Source organism: Plecotus auritus (assembly GCF_963455305.1).
Source record: "Plecotus auritus genome assembly, chromosome: 10".
Classification (NCBI taxonomy): domain Eukaryota; kingdom Metazoa; phylum Chordata; class Mammalia; order Chiroptera; family Vespertilionidae; genus Plecotus; species Plecotus auritus.
In genome coordinates, this window is record NC_137785.1 from 54,971,544 (window position 1) to 54,992,487 (window position 20,944).

Sequence of the window (20,944 nt, forward strand, 5' to 3'; positions counted from 1 at the left end):
TGGCACACCCTTCCCAGCCTCAGCTCCAAAACCCCACACCCTGAACAAGCCTCAGGATAGCCCCGTGTACCCTCTTCTCCACCTCACAGGCCATCTCACCCTGTCTGTGCTCCGGAAACGTAGCCCATCACTGTCAGGTTGAACCCCAAACCCAAACTCCCAGCACCCTTCAAGGATTGCCTTGCATCTTCTGCCTTGGCCAGAGGTTCTTTGGGTTTCTAGGACTGTAACTAGCCAATAACCCATTTAATGCTGTGATCCCCTCCACTGGAACACCAGACACCTAGGAGGCCAACCAGGAATGGGCCATGGACAAGACGGCCCGAGTCTTATGGGCCAGAGCAGAGGGAGAAATGAAGGCCCTGTGGTAGGAGTCCCCTGGCCCCACCAGAACCTCTTAACACCCTTCAGTGGCTCCGCCTGCCCTCAAGGGCAAGTTCAGATTCCTCACTACCTTCCACGGCCCTGTGGGAGCTGGCTCAGCCCTCTTCCACCACACTCTCCTTCAGTTATGCCCACACACTGTGCCTCCAGGCTTTGCACGTGCTGTTCCCTCTGCCTGGGATGCTATGCTACGCACGCATGCACACATTTTCACACATGCACCTGCACACACATGACTCAAGGCTAACTCTCAAGCATCCTCCAAGTCTCAGCCTGGACATCACTTTCCCAAGAAGCCTTCCTGCACCCTCTGGGTCAGGTGCCACCTTTATGACTCTACTTCTGTCACCGCAGGTTTTGCTGTTCTCTGGCCCGGCCCCCCACTAGACAGCAGGCTCTGGGAGGACAGAGGCCATATCTTGTATATCACAGTTCCCCCCCCCCCCACGACTACACAGAAATATTCTCGGTAAAGATGGGTTGTGTGGCCCAGCTGGCATGGCTGAGCATCGACCTACAAGCCAGGAGGTCATGGTTCAAATTTCGGTCAGAGCACATGCCCAGGTTGTGGGCTCAATCCCCAGTGGGGGATGTGCAGGAGGCAGCTGATCAATGATTTTCTCATCATTGATGTTTCTCTCCCCCTCTCTGAAATCAATAAAAATGTATTTAAAAACAAAAGATGTGTTGTGTGAATGAATGGAGTACAGCCCTGCCTAGAGAGACACTTCCTACCACCTGCTCTCTTTCCTCTGCGTGGGCATGCATGCGTGTGTGTGTGTCTGGGAACAGGGAGGGTGAAGCCACACCAAGTATTCCCCCCAAAGCGGCTATATAAAGCATCCGTTAATGCTCCGATGGTTTTCTTTTGCCTCGGGCCTAAATGTGCTCGGCATCACCAAATGCTGGCCCAAGAGACGACCCCAGAAGATGCAGCCACCCACACTCCGAGTGCTCATTGTGCATCAGGCACTGTGCTGAGCAATGTACACGCTCATCTGGCTGAATCCTCACCATGCTGCTATTAGGCAAGTGCTGTTCCATCACCTACATCGTTCAGGTGAGGCAACTGGTCCAGAGAGCTTAAGCAACCTGCTGCGGGTCCCACAGCCATGAATGGGGGCACTGGAGTATGAACAGGGTTTTGGGGCCTCCCAGAGCTTGGGACTGTAGGAAATGGACCTCTGTGACCCATCTCCAGCATGGTTGGCTTTTGATGGAATTTGCTGAATTCCCCAAGGCAAACAGAATGTAGGAGGAGGAAAGAGGAACAAAGAACTGCATGTGGGCCAGCATCATGGTGGAAACTCCTGGGGTGCCTGCCTCAGCTAGACGGGAGGTGGAGGCAGCTAGAAAGGCCTCAGCCCAATTTTATTTTTAAATGGCCCAATGGGAGACAGCCAGACCTAGGCGACATGTGAGGAAACGGGTGACCCCATAGTACTCAGCCAATGAGGAACCGGGGGAGGGACTAAATTAATAGGCTGTGCTCCCTGCACCAGGTGTGCCTGTACAATGGGATGGACGGACGCCCCCCTCTCCAGAGGGTATTAAAGTCTCATTTTCGCCATACTTCTGTCTCCGAGTCTGTCATTTGAATTCGGACAGGTGACCATTTCTCACATCGCTGAACCATCGGACAGCCCACCGCCCCCATATTCTGTGCAAGGTGAGACGGGACCCAGGTCGGGCAGGAGGTAGAGACCTATCAGTATCCATTCTTGGTGTAAGAGGAGCCAATAGAGACGCCCTGGCCCCTCTCCTGCGGCCCAGAGATGGATGGAGACGGCCCGAGGTGGGGTGGGCAACAGGAGGGAGCTGGCTCCCGAGTCACCATAAAGTGGCTGGAGTGTTGGGAGAATTAGGAATGGTCAGAATGCAGACTTGCTCAGGGAATGGGCCAGTTCTCCCCTCAGCCCAGGCACCTTCCTGGCCCTCCCCGGGGCCCAGGCCCTCTGCAGACCTAGGATCCAGCTGGTAGGGGCCACGTCTCCTGGACCCCACCTCCACCTCAGCCCTACCAGCTCTCAGCAGGTAAGGGCCTTGGAGGGCTGCTGGCTTCCTTCCTGCTCCCCCTCCTGGTTTTTCCCCTTAAACAAGAATGCAGGTCTTTTTTCCATTCCTTTGAAAGCTGGCTCAGGCGGATAATAGCCTGGGCAGGACAATGGCCTGCGTGGCTGCAGGCATCCAAACAATTCCAGCCCAAAGCCCCAGGAATTTTATGAAAAGCCACTCCCAGGCCAGTCCCAGACACTGCCCCATTCAGGTTGCCCCAGATGCTCACAGCACCCCCCCCCCCCCCCCCGCAGCTTTCCTTCTCCCATTTCAGAAAGGAAACAGGCTCAGAGCTGGGGAGGGGCTTGTCTCAGGCCCCTACTCACCGTGGCCGTCTGCTGCTGCGTGGCCTGGGCCGCAAACCGGGCCACGTGGTTGACGATGGGAGAGAAATTGGTGGGACCGTAGAAGCGGATGTGGGGCAGGCAAGCCGAGTATGCCTGGGCGATGCCGTCCACGCCTGCCTCGGAGATAAGAGTCTAGGTCAGCCTGGTGCTCCCTCAGCCCGTGCCTTCTCATCCAGATTGCTCACCCCAGTGCCCCCACTGGAAGATCCCGGAGGGCAGGGCCGGGCGGTATAAAGAGCCCCGAATGTGGAGTCAGACAGGCCTGAGTTCAAATCTTACCTTTGCAACTTCTTAGCTGTGTGACCTGTGGCAAGTTTAATCTTTCTGACCGTTTCCCTTTCATGAGGCTGATAATCTACTTTTGGGCAGTAGGCGGGAGGGGGTCCTGCAGACTTGGAAAAGCCTGCGATGACACGTCAGGGCCACGGGGAGCCATCAGGAAGTCCATTTGGGACACGCTGTGGCTTTTGCTCAGGCTTGCTGGGGGGACTGAGCTGCTTCCCCCGCCCCTGCACGCAGTAGGTGCTCTGTAAATAGCCACCATTCTGAGCCCAAGAATATCCGCCTGTCCTGTGGTCCTCTCTAGAAGGTCTCTGGCCAGAAATGAGGGTGACTAACAGGAACTTGGACAAAATATCTCTGGAGACCCGCTCCAAACCAGACGGACCCCAGCAGGAGGGCAGGGTCACATTTCTTGCCAACTTGTGGCTTCTGAGTCTCAGCATCGTCCCCAAGTTGGGGACTTGATGCGTTTCCCTTCCAAGTACAAACCAGGCCAGCTTGGGGGCTCCCCCAGGAAGGTGGGTGCCTCACCCAGGCCAAAGCCCCAGGAATTTTATGGGCTGAAAAGTCCCATGATGGCAGGGACCACCCTCTTCCATACCCACCCAGAGCTCCTGCTCCTCCTCCAGTACTTTCCTAACTGATTCTGAGGCTCAGAAATCCTCTAAGGCCTTGGGGTACGGGGCTGAGCACAGACTGCCCGCCCACTGCCTGCCCCTTCCTCCTCCCTGCCCCAGGCAACCTTCTACCCTTGGGTGCCAAGGCTCTCCTCAAAGGCAGAGCGGAGTGGGGCAGGGCTGGGCCCTCCCAGCCAGAGCTGGCAGGAAGTGAGGGGCAGGGGTGTAATCTCTGCCTTACCCTCTCCTGGTCTACCCAGGGCTTCCTGTCAGCGCTTTCCTGAATTCCCACCTGACCACAGTGATGTGAGCTAAGCAGGTATCACCTCTCCTAGGGCAGGTGAGAAGCCAAAAGCTCAGGGGTGCAGTGATCTCTCCAAGGTCACACGGCCAGGAAAGGGCAGCAGCTAATCTTGGACCCAGGACCGCCCGACTCCAACCTGCAACTCCAGCCCCCATCTTTCTCATTTTGAGAAAGCCGGAGGGGGAGGAGAGAGGAGAAAGGTACGGAAGCCTGTAGGCCTGTACTCCGCCCTCCCTCCGCCCAGGAAGGTGGCCCAGCGCAAACCCAGGGCAGGTGTGGGGAGGCTTGACGCTCACCTGAGCAGAAGGGGTTGGTGGGGTTGAAGTTGATGGCAAACTCATGGGAGACCTGAAATGCAGAGAAGATGCTCAGCTGGCGGCCTCCTGGCCCCAAACCTGGCCCCAGGCCACCCCCCAGCTGCGCCCAGACTCCCTCTGTGGGCACCTGGCTCTTTACTGCTCCCCTCCCCGAGGTCAGGGCTACTGATGCCCCCACATCTGTGTAACCTCCACTGCAGGGTCTGAGCCACACAGAGAGGCCCCTCGAGACCCCTCCACATCACCCTGATCCATCCTCAGGATCGGGGCTGCCTGAGTGGGGCAGAGGTGCCTCTGAGGCGGTGGGTCTAGGAACACTCGGAATGCCCCTTCTTCACCAGCTCTCGCGTGTGCTGGGGCCAGAACCAGAGTTCCCCTGCATCACAGGCTGCCCCGCACACTCCTGGCTGCCAGTGCACGCTGACAATGGGGAACACGCATGGACCAGAACTAGACCCCACCAGGGCTGCAGGTGGGATGGGGGGTGCTGCAGAACCCGGGGCCTCAGGAGAGCCAGAGCTCCCCCCACTCTCCCTCCTCCTGCGGGTTCAAACTCCCCACTCAGCCCCCCTCCCTATTGCGTGCCACACCCCGTGTTCCTGCTTCGCAATCACCCCTCACTCCTTCCTCGCATCGCCCAGTGGGGAAAGGCCAGTTATTGCCCCATTTTTTAGATGATGAAACTGAGACACAGCACGTACCAGAACGTGCCCGTGGTCTCACCTCTACTGAAGGTCAGGCTGCCTCCTGCGCTCACTTTCCATAAACCCACGGACCTCAGCAGGTGTTCCTGCCTTGCGGGTTTTTAATTAGGAGGGTGAGGAGTCCGGCCCTGGGGGAGCTCCAGTGTGGGCAGAGACCACCCCAGACACACACGTTAGCTCCTGACACCTCAGTGAAGGCGCTGGAAGTCCAATGCCCCCATTTCACAAACACACACAATGAGGCCCGAGAGGGGAGGCCAGGTGCCAAGGCTACGCAGCGGAACAGGCCAGAGACGCAGGCCCCTCGCGCCTTGAGATGGGGTTGGACGCCAGCCCTTGGGGAGCCCTCCTGCGCCAAGAGGGGAGGGTGGGCAGAGGCCTGAGGAGACCCCTGCCTGTTCTGGGGATGGGAGGGTTCTGTTTTTTGCTCCTTCAGCCCTAAGTGCCTGGCATGGAGCCAGTCCCCTGATGTCCCTCTTGGGCCCTCGCCCTGCCCAGGTCCCCACTCCTCTGTCCCCAGTCTGGGCTCCAGGTGTAGGGGCCCCGAGGTCCTCGTTGCCGTGGCAACTTCATGAGCCTAGCGATCTGGAGGGGGGCTTGCCTGGAGGGGGCTGAGAGAGGAAAACGGTTGCCAGGGAAACAGGTCTCCCTTGGGCCCACGATTTCCTACAAAATCAGATTTTTGGAGATTTTAGAGACCAAGGGGGAAAAGCCCCCCCCCCCCCCCCATAGGGGTGGACTGATATTTACCTTTCTCAGCCTCTCAACCTCTTCTCCTTGCCCACTCCTTTCCCCTCTTTGGGGGAGGGCGTGGCCTGGGGTCAAGTGGGTGGGGCTGTGGAGGTCAGCCTCCACCCCAGGCCTCTCAGGTTACCTACGGCAGCTGCTCCATTTCCCAGGTGGCAACACTGAGGTTCAGAGAAGGCCAAGGGATGCCTGGGTCACGTGAGTGAGCCACAGCAGAGCCAGCAACCGGCCTGGGGGACAGGTGTCCACGCTGCCCGTGCACAGCCCCTCCCACACTGGTTGCCCTGGTTTGCTGAAAAACGCCAGTAAACCACCAGCTGCGAGGAGGCCGCACCAAGCCGATTAGGGGCCCCTGGGGGCCGGCTGGCCAAGGCCTCTGTCCTGGGACTCCCGTGGCCTGTGACAACCCATGGGCCCCGCTGGCCTCACCTGGCCCTGCTCGGTGAGTTACTTAAGACACGGCTCCCTGTGGCCCTGGCAGAGGCACAGGCTCGGATGGCAGAGGGAGCCGACCTCGGAGCTGCGCTCCGTAAGCCTCCGTTTCCCCATCCGTCAAGGGAGGGGAGTCACGCACGGTGTTCCTCCCCACCCAGCCCTTCCTCTGCCCCATCTCTCCCTTCATCTAATTCTGGCTCATTTCGAAGGTCCAAGCCCTCATGCCACCTCCTCAGGGGAACGCTTCCTGCATCCCTCAGCCCCTGCCCAGGCCAGGGAGGAACGGAGACCCCAGGGGCAGGGAGCCAGTCCTCCTAGCTCCTCCCAGCTTCCCACCCTCAGAACCAACACCTCTGCCTACTCAGGCCCCTGGGCCTCAAACTCACTGTCAACAAACACACACCCCAAGTGCATGCCGAGGCACACAGCGAGGCCGCGACCCCCCTCCCCAGCATTGAGCCCACACAGACAGACGTGACCACAGTTCTGAGGACAGTGCCCCGCAGGGAGGAGGGGCCATGTCAGAGAAGGCCTGGGCGATGGGGCAGGGGCTGATCTCCCCTGAGAAGCGCTGTGGGAAGTGAGTGAAAGGGAGCAACAGGCTGGGGAAGGCCACATGCAAAGGCCCTGGGGTGGGAAGGAAGGAAAGAAGGTTCATGTGGCAGGAGCAAGGCCTGTTAGAATGAGAGGGAGGGGGTGCCAGGAGGGGTCAGGCCTGGCAGGGAAGACGGGACAGAGTTCTCTGTCCTCTCCCTGCCTGGTTCCGGCATCCCTCCAGGCACTGCTGGGCACTCCAGCCTGGCCAAGCCCCAGTCTCCCCAGAGTTGCCCTGTGACATTTTCAAGGAGGCTTTTGCGCAAGAGAACATCTCATTGAGCCAGTTCTCTGAAAGCTGGCTGGTGTCCTAGCAACAGGCTCCCGCTGGGCCTGCCAGCACCAGCCCTCCCTGCCCCCTCTCCCCACGGCACCATTTTGGTCCTGCAGGACCCTGTCCCCTGCCACAGGGTGGCCAGCAGGTCCCCTAGCCACTCTCTGAAGTTCCAGGTGAAAACCATCCTCCTGGGGAGGGTGGGAAGCGAACGCTCATTCTGGAAAGAGCATGCGCAGCAAGCAACGTGGACAGGCGGGCGCACTGGCTGGGACAGACACGCAGGTGTAGGAGCCCCTGTGCACACCCCCCCAGGCTTCTCCTCGGAGAGGCTGCAGCTTCTGAGAATCAACCTCAGAGTCCGTCTGCCCGGTTGGGATCAAGGCCCCTGTTGTAAATGTGACCTTGGGCGGGTCACCTGAACCTCTGTTCCTGCCCCTGTAAAATGGACACCGTCCCTTCTCTCCATCCCTTCATCCTGCCCACCCTCACCCCAGCCAGGCCCCCTCAGCAGCCGGCGTGGGCCTTCAAAAATGCCAACTGGATTGTAACCCTCCACGTGGACCCTGCAGCAGCCCCCATTGCTCTTTAATATGCGTTTGAGGCCCTGCATGCCTTGCCCCCTACCCCTCTAGCCGCCTCTCTCTCTGTCCTGCCCATCTTCCACAGACAGTCCATCACGCCCACCTTCCCTCTGTTCCTCCAACTGGCCTGCTTCCTCTGCCGCCCAGACTTTGACAGGCTGTTCTCTCTACCACGCTCCCTGCCCCAGCGCCACCCCCAGTCACTGAGAATCCCTACTTTCCCTTCCCCTCTTGGCTTAGACCACGCCTCCTCCAGGAAGCCTTCCTAGATATTCCCAGGCTGGACTGGGGCCCTCCTCTAGCCCATGCTGTCCCATCTCCGCCCTCATGACCCCGCCTGTCTTTAGGGTTGCCAGACAGAATACAGATGCCCAGTTAAATTTGAATTTCAGATAAACAATGGATATTTCAGTATAAGCATTTCCCAGGCAATATTTAGGACATGCTTATACTAAAAAAAAACCCTTGTTAATCTGAAATTCAACGGGTGTCCTGTGTTTTTATTTGCTAAGTCTGATAGCTTCCTCATTCCCCCCCCCCCGACCCCCGACTTGGGTACCGGGGGGCAGACAGCATCACTGTCCTGCTCCGTGGGAGCTTCAGGGTGAGAAAAAAGCGTGGGTTTGGGGCATCTCAAAGGCAGGGCAGCTGGGCCGAGCGCCAGAGTTTCTGAAGCAGATCCGGGGAAGATCCACTCACATCCCATCTCGGCCAAGAGTCCGGCTTCACTCACCTTCCAGTCTGGGGGTAACTGGGCCCCGAACCCTAGAGCGGGAAACATCTTATCACTGACAAGAGAGAGGAGGAAAAATCACTGTGAGACAACGGGGCGGGGCTGCATCCGCCCGCACTCGCCCTTCCCGAGCCCTCCCCAGGGCTGGGCCTCTGGCTTGCACTCACAGACGAAGCTCACCCCCTCCAGCCAAGCTCTGTTCAAAGGACCCTCGAGCGTAGACCTGCCTCTGGGTGTCTGGTGTGGCTTGACCCCATCTACACTGTGGCAGACACAGGGTGTCTAACCAATGGGCCTGCAGGCAACTTCTAGATCAGCCTTGGACAAACTACGGCCCGCGGGCCGGATCCGGCTGTTCTATCCGGTTCTCTTGCTCTCCCCTCCGCTCCTTTACTTTGAATTTATATTAGTTCACACAAACACTCCATCCATGCTTTTGTTCCGGCCCCCCGATCCAGTTTAAGAACCCATGGTGGCCCTCGAGTCAAAAAGTTTGCCCACCCCTGGTATAGATCCTTCTCACACGGGGGCCTCACGCAGCTGCTAAACCAGGCGTGGTAGAAGGGAAAGGCACTGGCTCACTCAGCCTTCCTTCATGGCTGGGGAAGTTCTCCCCAAAGGAGAACGCTGGCCCTTAGCCTCATCTCCTTCCACCTGCCCTCCCTCACGCCCTGTCCCCCCAGCCCTGGCCACTCCACCTTCCATCCTGGGCGCCCCCTCCTGAACACCTCTCCTCCATCTGTTCCCTATGGGAACTCCTCCTCATCCTCTCAGGCCCAATTCAAATGGCCCCTTCTCTCTGGGGCTTTCCCCGATACCCCTGCCTCACTTGTAAACTGGTCTGTGGAGACTCCAGTGATGTCCCCCCATCGTCGCCCTCAGGTGGAAACTCCCCGAGGCGGGGGGCCGTGTCTCAGCTGCGTGGGAGGTGGGAGGGAGCCGAGCGGACCCGCGGAGTCCCTCCCCAGCTCACCTGTCGTAGTCCTGAATGATCTGCCCCACAGCCCAGATGGCCGACAGGTATTCGTTGGTGCCCATGGGGTTGATGTAGTGCAGAGAGGAGGGGTCGAAGGGATTGCCGTTGGAGGCTGTGAAGTCTATCCCGACCTGCAGGGTGGGGAGGAGACCCCCCAGTGTGAGCAGAGACCCCAGCTTCCCTTCTCACCCACGGGGAACAGAGAGGCTGATGGGGCCCGGGGAGCCCGCTCCTCTCCCATAAGGCAGTCTGACACCTGAGTCACTCCTCGGGCTCTAACGCCAGCTGTGGCCTGAGCATCAAGTCTCTTACCCAGACGGGGTACAAAGCCAACTTAGAGCCCAAATCTCTTCCCCCCCCCCCCCCCCCCCGCTCCCAGCTCACCGGCTCCCATCTCCAGGCCTTCAGTCCTGAGGCTCCTGCCCCCTAAAGAGCCAGGCAGGCCCCCTTTTCTCCCAGACACTTACCCACCCCAAGCCAACTCCTCCTCACCCCTCAGACCACCAAGCGGCCTGGGGACCTGAGGCTGCCAGGCAGGGCAGAGCCCACCTCCCCAATCAGACCGGATGCTCGCTGTAGGCAAGACGCATGCCCCAGCAGAACTGGGTCCAGGGCTGGGCACAGGCACCGGGCAGGGACGAGGGCTGACAGTGGCCAGGGATCCGGGCTGTCCCAGCGCTCAGCCTTAAGGGAAGCCCAGCCCAGACCTTGCAGGGGCAGCACAGAGGGGCAGAGGGTTAGGACAGGGACCCAGCGGGGAGATGGCCACCTTAGGACCCAGTGGCTGTGAGGCGGGCTGGCTCCCTGAGGTCAAGGTGGCATGTCTTAGTCTTCGAGGGACCCCTGCAGGGGCACAGCCTAGAGCCTGGCACACAGGTGATCAGTGCCCATCTGCTGAGTGGGCACATGCATGCAGGAGGAATGGGACTGCCTGGCCTCTCTGTGGGTGAGGGGGCGGCGGTGACCAGAGAATTACAGGTCAACAGGGCCAATCCCCCGACCCCATTAACCCTGCAGCTGACCTCCAGGCTTCAGGGACCTAGAGGTGGTGATGGAGGCTGTGAGGCAAGGAGGGGAGGTGGGCAGAGCATGGGACCAGCAGGTTCTCCCCCTTGGGGTGAGGAACCGGGACAGAAGTCTGCAGAGCGCACTCCAGGCCACAGGAGAGGAACGAGTCCTTTCCAGCAGTATTTACTGAGCGTCTGCTCCGTGCTGGCCACTGGGCACTGCTGAGGTCGGAGCAGAAACCTGCTAAGCCTAGAGGTGGGACAGACCGGGATGAGCAGGAAATACTTCAGGCAATCAGAGTGGCGAGTGCCCTGAAAAGGATAAACTAGAAGTGACAGAGCAACAGGGGAAGACGAGGTCCCTCACAGGGCGACCTCCATGCCCCGCCTGCAGGATGGCAGAATGTTTCAGGAAAGAGTTCCAGGCGGAAGGCACAGCAAATGCAAAGGCCTACAGCAGAGCGGGGTTTGGCATGTGGGGGGAAGAGTGAGCATCCGTGTGGAAAGAGCGGAACAAGGAGGAGGGAGGGAGCAGGTGAGGCAGGAAGGCCTGTGGCCCGCGAGGGGGAAGTTGGCTTTTTCCTTCTCAAGGGGTGTTGCCAGCAACCTCTGTGGGCTGGGCGCAGCCAAGCCCAGACTCAGGCCCACCCGCCAGGGCAGTCACACCCCTGGGCCCCAGAAAGTCCCTCTTGCATGATCCCCACTGGGGTGGGGGGAGCCTTACGGTGAACATGAGCTGGCAGCCTCCCAGGATGTAGTCCAGGAAGGAGTAGTTCCGGTTTATCTGCAAGGAATCAGGGAGTCAGTGGGTCCCCGCCCTGCCTTCCCCGGGGCCACACTCTCCACGGATGACCTTGGGGCTGCTGCTCTGCACCCTGAAACCTCAGCAGGGTCAGAGAAAAAAAAAGGCAGACGACAGAACTGGATCTGACTACAACAAAACCCAGATCGCTAGGACAAAGCACTTGGAGCAAGGGCTCCCAGCGGGGACACACGCACGCACGCACATGCACGCACACACACACACACACGCACGCACATGCACACACACACATGCATGCACATGCACACGCACACGCACACACACACACAATGATTGCAGGCGGGGTCCTAGGACCCAGTGCATCAGTTACACCTACCAATTGGATGACAGAGAACATCTCCAGCTGTTATGTGGTTATGAGTAATGTTATTGGTCCGTAAGCTCCTCTAGCTCCTACCAACCTCCACACTTAACAGGCAGGGCCTGGCCTCTGGCCCCAGGCCTTCCCCTCTAAACTAATAAAGCTGCTAACATTATTTGGTGCTCTTTGCCCCCCTTTTGGCAAAGGATAATGGCCTTCCAATTTTGGTAGCGTTACAAGGGTTCCTCTCAACATAAATGCATTTAAGTTAAAAAAGAAATAAATAAACAAAAGTGGTGGTGGGGGGGAAGGCCTGATGACAAAAATATGACAGGTGTCAAAAATCACCAAAGGGGCGCCTAGCCAGCGTGGCTCAGTGGTTGAACATCGTCGACCTATGAACTAGGAGGTCACGGTCCGAGATGCCAAGCATGCAATGGGCAAGCTGCCCGCATGGGAAGCGGCAAGTCCCTAAAGTTACCCTCCAAGTGGGAGGGGCTCTGGAAGGTCACCTCATGTCCTCCAAGACCTCCGCCCGCTTTACCTCATCAACATCCCCATTCTACAGATGAGGAAGCTGAGGCCCAGACAGGTTCAGCTCCCAAAGTCACAGAGCCAGGACCGGGATTGGCAGAACCAGGACTGGCACGCAGGCTCACCAGCCCTGCCCTGTGCCTCCCCCACTCCCCGCTGGCTCACCTTGCAGGATCGCAGGATAATAATGCCCGAGTTTTTATAGTTCTTCTTTTTCCTCTGCTTCTTGGGGTTGATGCACTCGAACTCCAGCTGGGAGGAGGGAGAGAAGCTCACCTCAGGGCCTGCCTGGGGACTGACCCTCCTCTGGACCCCAGAATCCCCTCCACAGCATCAACCAGGGGTAGCATGCCTCCTCCAGGAAGCCTTCCTGGATGTCCACACCCAGAAATGGGTCCTGCTACCTGGGTTCACACCATGAGAACTGGCATCCAGGGCCTGGCTGCTCAGGGTCAGTTACATGGGCAGCTCCCGAGTGCTCGCTGTGTGCTATGCACTTTCCCTGTATCGTTTCATTTAATTCCCACTCTGCTCCGTCCCCACTTGACAGATGGGGAAACTGAAACCCAGAGAGCATGGATGTCTTATTCAAGGTCATACAGCCAGAGAAGTAAAATCTGAGCCCCGGCCTGCCTGATTCCAAAACCTGTGCCCCCTCCCGGCCGCTGCTGAGGTCTTGGGGTCACACACACACAGACACCCCTCTTACCGGAACACCATCGCGAGCATTACACATCTGTGACACCGAGGTCTGGAACTCGCCGATGAAGTCGTGGCCCCCATCGTTGTCATAGTCGTAGCATATGACCTGGGGTGGGTCCAGTGAGGTCACCCCAGAGCTGCCCCCCAAAGAGGAGCCCTCCAGCACCTCTCAGTTCCCTGACCAAACCCCTCGGGGACAACAGGACAGTCACCCTGTTTTAGAGAAGGGACCCGCAAAGCTGGCAGCACTGCCCAGGCCACTCAGGGCTGCTGGGCAGACCCAGGACCAGGACCCGGGTCTCCTCCCCCTCCCCCTCCCCCCAGATGGGTTCTCTCTCCAGCTTAGTAAGAAAAAGCTGCCTGGCCGGCGTGGCTCTGTGGTTGAGTATCGATCTATACACCAGGAGGTCATGATTTGATTCCTGGTCAGGGCACATGCCTGGGTTGTGGGCTCGATCCCCAGTAGGATCTCTCTCCTCATTGATGTTTCTCTCTCTCCCTCTCCCTTCCTCTCTGAAATCAATAAAAATATATATATATTTTTTAAAGAAAGAGCTTTGCCAGGACACCCCAGGAAGCCTCGGGGAGACAGGAAGGCTGCAGCTGGCAGAGTGGGGAGCAGGGCTCCCAGGGCCCCCCTCACCTGGATGGGCTTCTCCATGTCCCCGTCACACAGGGACACCAATGGCACCGTGAACGGTTTCCACACAGGATCCAGCGTGTACTTGATCACCTGCAGGACGGTGAAGGGCAAGGGTGGGCTTGGGCCAGGGGACAGCAGTGCGCTGGGGTCAGGTCAGCCCAGTGGGGACGGGGAGTGGCAAGATGGAGAGACCCACAGCCACACTTCTGAGGACGGAAGTGGGCATCCCTGTGGCAGGGAGAACAGGTCCTTCAGGCACCATCCCGCTCCCCTCGGCACTGCTTGGCTGTGACAGCACAGCCCTCTCGGGGGCAGCTGGACCGGAGACCCACTGGCTTAGAGACCCCCAGGTCCCCAGGCACCCACCTCCGTCCTGTGGACCAGCATCCATTTGCCATCATGCCCGGGCTTATAAAACTCGAGAAATGGGTCTGACTTCCCAAAGAGGTCCTGGAGGGAGCAGAGGCTGCAGGTGAGGGATGCACCCTGCCAGATTCGGCCGGGAGGGGGTGTGTGGCCCAGCTGCCTCCCCAGCCCAGTGTCGGGGGGGCGGCTGTGGGCAAAGCCAGCCGGGCTCCCCTCCCCTCGGCCTCTGCGGGGCCCAGTGAGAGGCCCAGAGCTGTTGCAGCTGCTGGGACCTACTGCCTCCCCAGAGAAACCACCCCACCCCGGGGTTCCCACACTTGTACTCAGAGACCCTGAGGGTGGAGCTGCGGGAGCAGGAGGCCAGCATCGGAGGCCAGGCAGGGTTTCAAAAGGGTGTCTGTTCCCAGGGCGAGGGGAGGCCCCGGCAGGATGTGATTCTCATTTATTTTAGTGGGAATCCAAAAAAATGGCAACTGTCCCCAGCACATTATAGACGGGATATGATATCCTTCTAAAATCCAGTTATTTAAGTTAAAGGAGTGTCACTCTAAAGCAGGCGTCCTCAAACTACGGCCCGCGGGCCACATGCGGCCCGCCGAGGACATTTATCCGGCCCACCGGGTGCCACTGCCTGTCCTGCTTAGCAGCCGACGCGTCCCGGGCCCGCAGTGCGCATAGGAATTTGTTCATAGTTTTTTTTTTTAAACTATAGTCCGGCCCTCCAACCGTCTGAGGGACAGAGAACTGGCCCCCTGTTTAAAAAGTTTGAGGACCCCTGCAAAGAGTCGATAATCAAGTGGGGGAGCCAGAAAATAAATAATAATGTACATCAGGCAGCGATTAGTATTAAGGAGACAAGTAAAGCAAGGGGTGGGGGGGGAGATCAGGGGTCATTACAGTTTTGGGGAAGACCTTGCTGAGGAGGTGACATAAGAGCAAAGGCATGATGGAGGCGAGGGGCCATCAGGAGAAGAGTCAAGGAAAAGAACCCTGCAGGCAGAGGGAACAGCAAGTGCAAAGGTCCTGAGGCAGCAGAGCACCTGGTGCAGTTCTGGGACAAGGAGGAGCTGCTTTGGCTGAAGCGGAATGAAGGTGAGGAGAGTGAAACGGGTGAGGTCAGGGGGTCTGGGGCTGCGGACACACCGGGTGGGGCCCCGCAGGTTACTGTGAGGATCCTAGCATTTACACAAAGTGAGGTAGGCAGTTCCCAAGGAGTGGGTCTTGACCAGGAGCCATGTCTTGAATACTTCTAAGTGATGGGAAACTCACTACCTCGACGGTGAAGAGGTCCTACGTGGGGGTGGCCAGTACAGCCCTGTGCGATGGGCTTGTCCCGCGGTGAGGGGTGACGACAGTGGCGGCCAGAAGTTCCAGGTCTAGGCCATACAACCCTGGGGCTGGGGAGGGCTATTGCTCCCAGAAGGAGACCCCCCCCACTCCGCCCACCTCACCTTCTTGTCCAGCTTCCTGCCCGCCAGACTCAGTGTGATGACGCGGTTGTCTGACAGCTCCTGGGCAGCAATCTGTGAGGCCAGAGGAATGGGGGGCTCAGCACCTGTGCCTCAGCCTCCCCCGGCCTCCTGCCGGGCAGGGTGGGCATAGGGTGCCCCAGGAGTTAATGCTCCAGAGCTAAGAGGGGGAAGGGAGGGGAGGGATAGTGCCAAGTGACCTTGTCTTCCCCACACCTCCGTTTCCATCTTCTGAAAATGGGGTAACCCCTGTGGATATGAGGAATCAAAAAGGGACCCTATGTGGCTCCAGAGAGGGATGGCGAGGGCAGAAAAAGCAGGCACCAGACATGAGGGGTGGTCTTGAGTCCTGGGGAGAGGTTCTGGGCCCCCTCACGCCCCCACCGTGGGCCTGGAGAGCACAGCCACGCCCAAACACCACAGTCTCAGGAATTCCAGCAACTTCACTATGCAGCTAGGGAAACGGAGGCCCAGGGCAGGGATGGCAGCCACCTGACCTCCCTCTCCTCTCTCAGCTCACACTGCCATCCATTCTCCGCGCCTTCCCCATCAGCCAGGATGGCTCTCTGGCCCCAGCCAAACAGTGACGGACCAGCTGGCTCACCCTGGGACTGCCAGGTGCCCGCCCTGGGCCGTTCTCTCTCCTTCCCGAGTGGCTGGGCAGGCCCTCGGGTCCACAGTAGTGCAGAGGGCTGGGTCCTCTCTGGGCTGGGGCTTCCCCTCCCCCCACCTCTAGGTCGGCCTCACCCAACATGCTTGCAGAACCACAGACAGAGGCCAGGCTGGGCGCCGGCCTCCCCTTCTTCTCCTCCAGCTGAGACACGCTCAACACCCTGCAGGGTGGGTCCTATTGCTGCACCCATTGCACGGAGGAGGGCACTGAGGCCTAGCTGGGACAGGTGGAAATGCTTAGGGGGATGGCACATCAGGCCGGGTGCGGTCCACCTGGGCTGGCTTCCAGGAGGAGCGGAGCTGGCTTGTGAAGGCCAGGTGTGGGGAGGTTTTGAACCCCAAGAGGTGGAGGGAGGTGGGGAGAGGCCTTGCCAGGTGGCAGGACAGTGGATAAGGGCCTGGGGGCCTGTGCAAGGTGTGCAAGAATTCAGTTGCCTCCAACCCGAGGCGCGTACAGGAAGAGACGAGGCAGGAAAGTAAGGTTGGGACGGTGGGTCCCTCACAACCTGGACTGCAAGGCTCCGTGGCCCTTAGGAGCCAGGGAGGCTCCAAAACAGGAGAGTGACGCTGTGTGAACACACCTAGGACCAGCCCTCCGCGCCCCCCACCCCTCCCCGTGTGGCCAGTTCTCGGAGTCACCTGGGGTCTGAAGGGGACATTCCAGGAGAGAATCTCACTAGCTGAACCGCCCGAGGGCGCCCTCTCTGGGGTTTCTCCGCCTCTTTGGAATTGGGAGGACTGAGGCGCTCATCCCGCAGAGGACCTGAGCACCGCAAGAATCATTGCGCATCGCGCCAATCACTGCGCATCGCAGAATCCCTGCGCGCTGCAGCCACAAGCCCATTTCTGCCTGGCAAGGCGCCCCTGAAAGACCCCCAACCGAGGACAGGCAGGGGCCAGGACAGGGAGGGCTCTGGAGGCCTCCAGAGTAGGAGCGCACCTGCCCCGGGAATAGGAGGCTGTGTGTGTGTGTGGGGGGGGGGGCTCTGACAACCCCCTTACCCCCAGCTTGGCGGCCCCCTAGGCATCGTGTGTGGAGCTAGGAGCCCGTTGCTAAGAGACCTGTTGCTAAGTTGTAAGTTGGGCCTTTTTACTCCAAACAAAGCTGGTAATTATCTGCCAGGGAAGCGGCCCATTGATGGGGGAGGGCAGCCCGCAGAAGCGGAGGGGGTGCGGGTGCGGAGGGGAGAGGTGGGGGGCCGGTACCGTAATCAAGCCCTTCCCGGCAGGCTTGTCATTCATCAGCAGCAGAGGCCGAGTGATCTTTTTGCTGGAGACGATCTGAGGGGAGAGAGGAGAGAGAGGAGCTCCGTGAGGGTTGGCGAGAAGGAAAGATGCTCAACCACTCACACAGCTCGCTGCTCCACGCCAGGCGCTGGCTACACCTCCCGCTGCGCGATGCTCATGGGAGGCAGAAGGTAGCTGGCTATTGCTAACCCCACTGGGCTGCCAGGGAGACTGAGGCCCAGAGGGGTTAAGACACTCGCCTGAGGTCCCACAGCTGGGATGGGAGCCCAGCAGCCCGACTCCCACGGACCGGGCTGCCCCAGGAAAAGGCTCTTGCAAGGCTCACATCTGGAGACAACTGTGGGGAGTTTAGCCCCCTAACTGCATCCCGGGAAGCTATCCACCGACCTCACCCTCCTTTGATGGAGAGGCTCAAACTCTCTCCGTATTTTCATTGGTTTGCACAGGAAATACAGTCACCCCTGGGTCAGTGATCAACACAACACAGAAGGCAAAAGGGGCCACAATGCAAAGACGCCTTCCACCACCTCTGTCCACTCCATCCCCCACACCCTTCAGGGGCCACCCTGGCTCTGTTTCTTAGGGGAACTGCCAGGGTTTCTTGGTGCCCATTCGAGCATGTTCCACTCTCTCTATGCTGGTCTCTCTCTCCAGTCCCCTCCCTGCGCTTCTCCACCTTCTCTGTGCCACTGGGGGCCCAGAGCACCAGGCTCCCCTGTCCTTCTGGCTTGTGGGGGTTCAACCAGTGGGGGTGCCAGCAGGAGCCAGGAGAGCAGGAGGGGAGGAGGCTGGCTGTGGTCTGGCAGAAGCCGTTTTCCTTGCCTGAGGCCACAGCGCTCACCAGCCCCGCCCACACTTCCTGCCCTGCCCCTCCCTCCCGGCTGGGGTGGCCCTACTGGGCTGGTGTCGGGTCCTGCACGGGATTCCCCGCCCTTGTCAGTTCCCTGCTGCTGACCATTTGGCCTTAAGCTCTGGCCTCAGTTACCTTTTGAGGGTGTGGACACACAGGCAGGCGGGAGCCCTGATGGAGGCACCCCACTTCTTACATACGTGCTGGACCCTTGCTTTTTTCATTGAGCATCATCTCTTGCAAGGCCCAGGGCATTTCAGTCTCCGCTAGAACCTCTCAAAGGAATTTTAATTTTATTCCCTCACCATCCCTACAGGCTGGGCCAGTGGTCGGCAAACTGCAGCTCACGAGCCACATGCGGCTCTTTGGCCCCTGGAGGGTGGCTCTTCCACAAAATACCACGGCCCGGGCGAGTCTATTTTGAAGAAGTGGCGTTAGAAGAAGTTACGTTTAAAAAATTTGGCTCTCCAAAGAAATTTCAATCGTTGTACCGTTGCTATTTGGCTCTGTTGACTAATGAGTTTGCCAACCACTGGGCTGGGCAGTCAACATTGTCCCCAAGTGAAATATGGGGACATGGAGGCCCAGAAGGGGCTGGGGCTTGTCTAAGGGTCCACAGTCATAAAGGATAATTGGGTCAGAGGCTCCTAGCCCTGCGAACTCCCAACCTCCATAAGTTCACCAAGGACTGAGCTAGATGGGGAAGTGTGGCCCAGAGAGGGAAAGGAAGTTGCTCAAGGTCACACAGTAGGCCCATCACAGAGTAGGACTTCCCTGGGTGTCTTGGTTTCTGGTCGGATCCTCCTACCCCAAAGTCAAGACCACACTTGATGGCTTCTAACAATCAGTAGCTCTGGCCACGTGGGGCCCCCTTTCCTGTGCGGCAACATTTGGCTGGCATTGTGCTCAGTGTCACCCAATGCGAGCCCCTCACCTGGCTCCAAACCCACCAGGCTACTGCCCCCCTCTTTTGCCTGCTGGCCCTTCAAGCAATCTGTATTTGTGATGCCACCTCCGGAGCCAGACAGGAAACCAGAGCCAGGGAAAGCCTGCAGCAGGAGAGACTCTGTCCAAGGGACCGCCCTGTCCTCGGGAGCAGGGTGACATCTGGGAGTGTAGGTACTGCCCATCCCCCTGGAGAGCCTGGCTCACCACGCCCAGGTTGCAGGAGAACTGGCCCAGGAAATCATGCTCGTCGAGCTGTGTGCTGGACTTGTCCTGGTCGAACAGGGCGAACTTGAGCTTTTGCACTTCCTCAAAGTGGTAGTCGAGGACGAACTTCTTGGAGAATGCGGGGTTGAGGTTGTTGATGGCAGTTTCTGTCCTGTCGTACTGGCAGAGAGGCAGGGTAACGGGGGTCAGAGTTCAACCCTTCTCGGGCTGCTGGAAATCACTCCGCCAACTCGCGGAACACCGACTCTGTACCAGGCACTTGGCCAGTTACCTGGACGGCTGCAGCGAGCACTGCTCTCAGCCCACAGGGGAGGACACTGAAGCACAGAGAGGTTAAGTGACTTACCCAAGGTGGCACAGCTAGACGGGCAGGGGCCAAAATCTGAACCCAGGTCTGACTCCAGCACCCACACTCTCAACTCTCTGGCCCTGCCTCCATACCCAGGTGCTAGGCTAAGAGCTTGGGCCCTGTCCTGCCTGGATAAGTGACAGAAGGCAAGTCCCTTTCCTCATCTGTGCCTCCGTTTCCACTTCTGTAAAGTGAAGGATTTGACTCTCTGTGGTTTTAATTCTTTTCATTTTGGAAGGATCCTTTTTCAAGCCACATTTTACATGGAAGCTGAGAGAGGCAACAGGAAGGAGGGATCCTTAGGGGGAGGGGATCTGGGGCTCCCCACCCCCCGAGGGCAGATGTTTGTGCCTTGTACCGAATCCTGGAATGTCAATACTGGAATTGTGCAACCCCAGAGTCCCACCCACGGTGGAAACCAGGCCTGGGTGAGGACAGGGCCTGTACTGTGGGTCAGCGGTGGGGCTGGGACAGGAGCCCTGCCCTCTGGCCACTCCACACGAAGGCCCCAAACCGCAGAGTCTGGGTGACCGTCTATTTTGGGGCTTGGGCTGTGTTGATTTTCCCTCCCACCCAGTCCATTTCTAAGGGCTGGAGCAGCAGGCAGAGGTCTTGATCTTGGGCTATTTTTAGCCAGGGTGGCTGGTCTGGGTGGGAGAGAGATAGTCAAGGAAGTTGGGGGCACTGTTCCTGGAAGGGCAGGCACGGGTTCTAGGGACCTGGCAGAGGGGACAGGATGCTCCAGACAGGCTGGCCTCGCGCCTGGAGCTACCCACCCTGCTCCAGGAATCCTCAGCTGACCCCACGTCCTACCTCCCAATTCTGGCTTCATCTCCAAAGCACTGGGCGACACAGAGAAGTCCCTACCGGCTGTGGGCCCCAGCTGCCCCTCTGTAAAATGGGTCAACAATCTCAGCACCAATTCCTTGGCTTTGTAAGGACCCAACATCTGTGGAAAGTCTTTGTAAACCACAGTATGTCCAGTGGGATGGCCACTGTGGCCTGGTTAACTATGATGACAAACAGATACATATTTTGGAAAATCTATACTCATATAAAACTATCTGGAAGGCTGGGTACCCAACTTTTTTTTGTTTTTAATCCTCACTAGAGGGTATTTTTCCATTGATTTTTAGAGACAGTGGAAGGGAGGGGGAGAGACAGAGAGAGAGAGAGAAAATCGATGTGAGTAACACATCAATTGGTTGCCTCCCGCATGGCTCAGGGATCGAGCCTGCAACTGAGGTACATGCCCTTGACCAGAAATCGAACCCGGAACCCTTCAGTCCTCAGGCTGACACTCGATCCACTGAGCCAAACCAGCTAGGGCTGGGTACCCAACTTTTAACAGAGACTCTCCCTCACAGGCAGGCTCCCCACTATTCTGACTTTCTTCTTCCGGTCCATCTGGCTTTTCTAAATTTACTACAATGAACATAGACCCTGTAGGGAAT

At 58.6% G+C, this 20,944-nt stretch overlaps 1 protein-coding gene across 1 annotated transcript in view; it reads right to left on the reverse strand.

The window, feature by feature from the left end:
- Nucleotides 1-20,944, reverse strand: part of CPNE2 (copine 2) — a 40,339-nt gene that overhangs the window by 4,038 nt on the left and 15,357 nt on the right. The window contains exons 3-14 of the mRNA XM_080644857.1: nt 19,121-19,300; nt 17,077-17,151; nt 15,181-15,252; nt 13,730-13,813; nt 13,364-13,453; nt 12,728-12,826; nt 12,184-12,270; nt 11,085-11,144; nt 9,351-9,484; nt 8,378-8,432; nt 4,286-4,337; nt 2,766-2,899 (exon numbers count right to left, since the gene is read on the reverse strand). Coding sequence (XP_080500983.1) covers nt 2,766-2,899; nt 4,286-4,337; nt 8,378-8,432; nt 9,351-9,484; nt 11,085-11,144; nt 12,184-12,270; nt 12,728-12,826; nt 13,364-13,453; nt 13,730-13,813; nt 15,181-15,252; nt 17,077-17,151; nt 19,121-19,300 — 1,122 coding nt within the window. The remainder of the gene's footprint in view (nt 1-2,765; nt 2,900-4,285; nt 4,338-8,377; nt 8,433-9,350; nt 9,485-11,084; nt 11,145-12,183; nt 12,271-12,727; nt 12,827-13,363; nt 13,454-13,729; nt 13,814-15,180; nt 15,253-17,076; nt 17,152-19,120; nt 19,301-20,944) is intronic.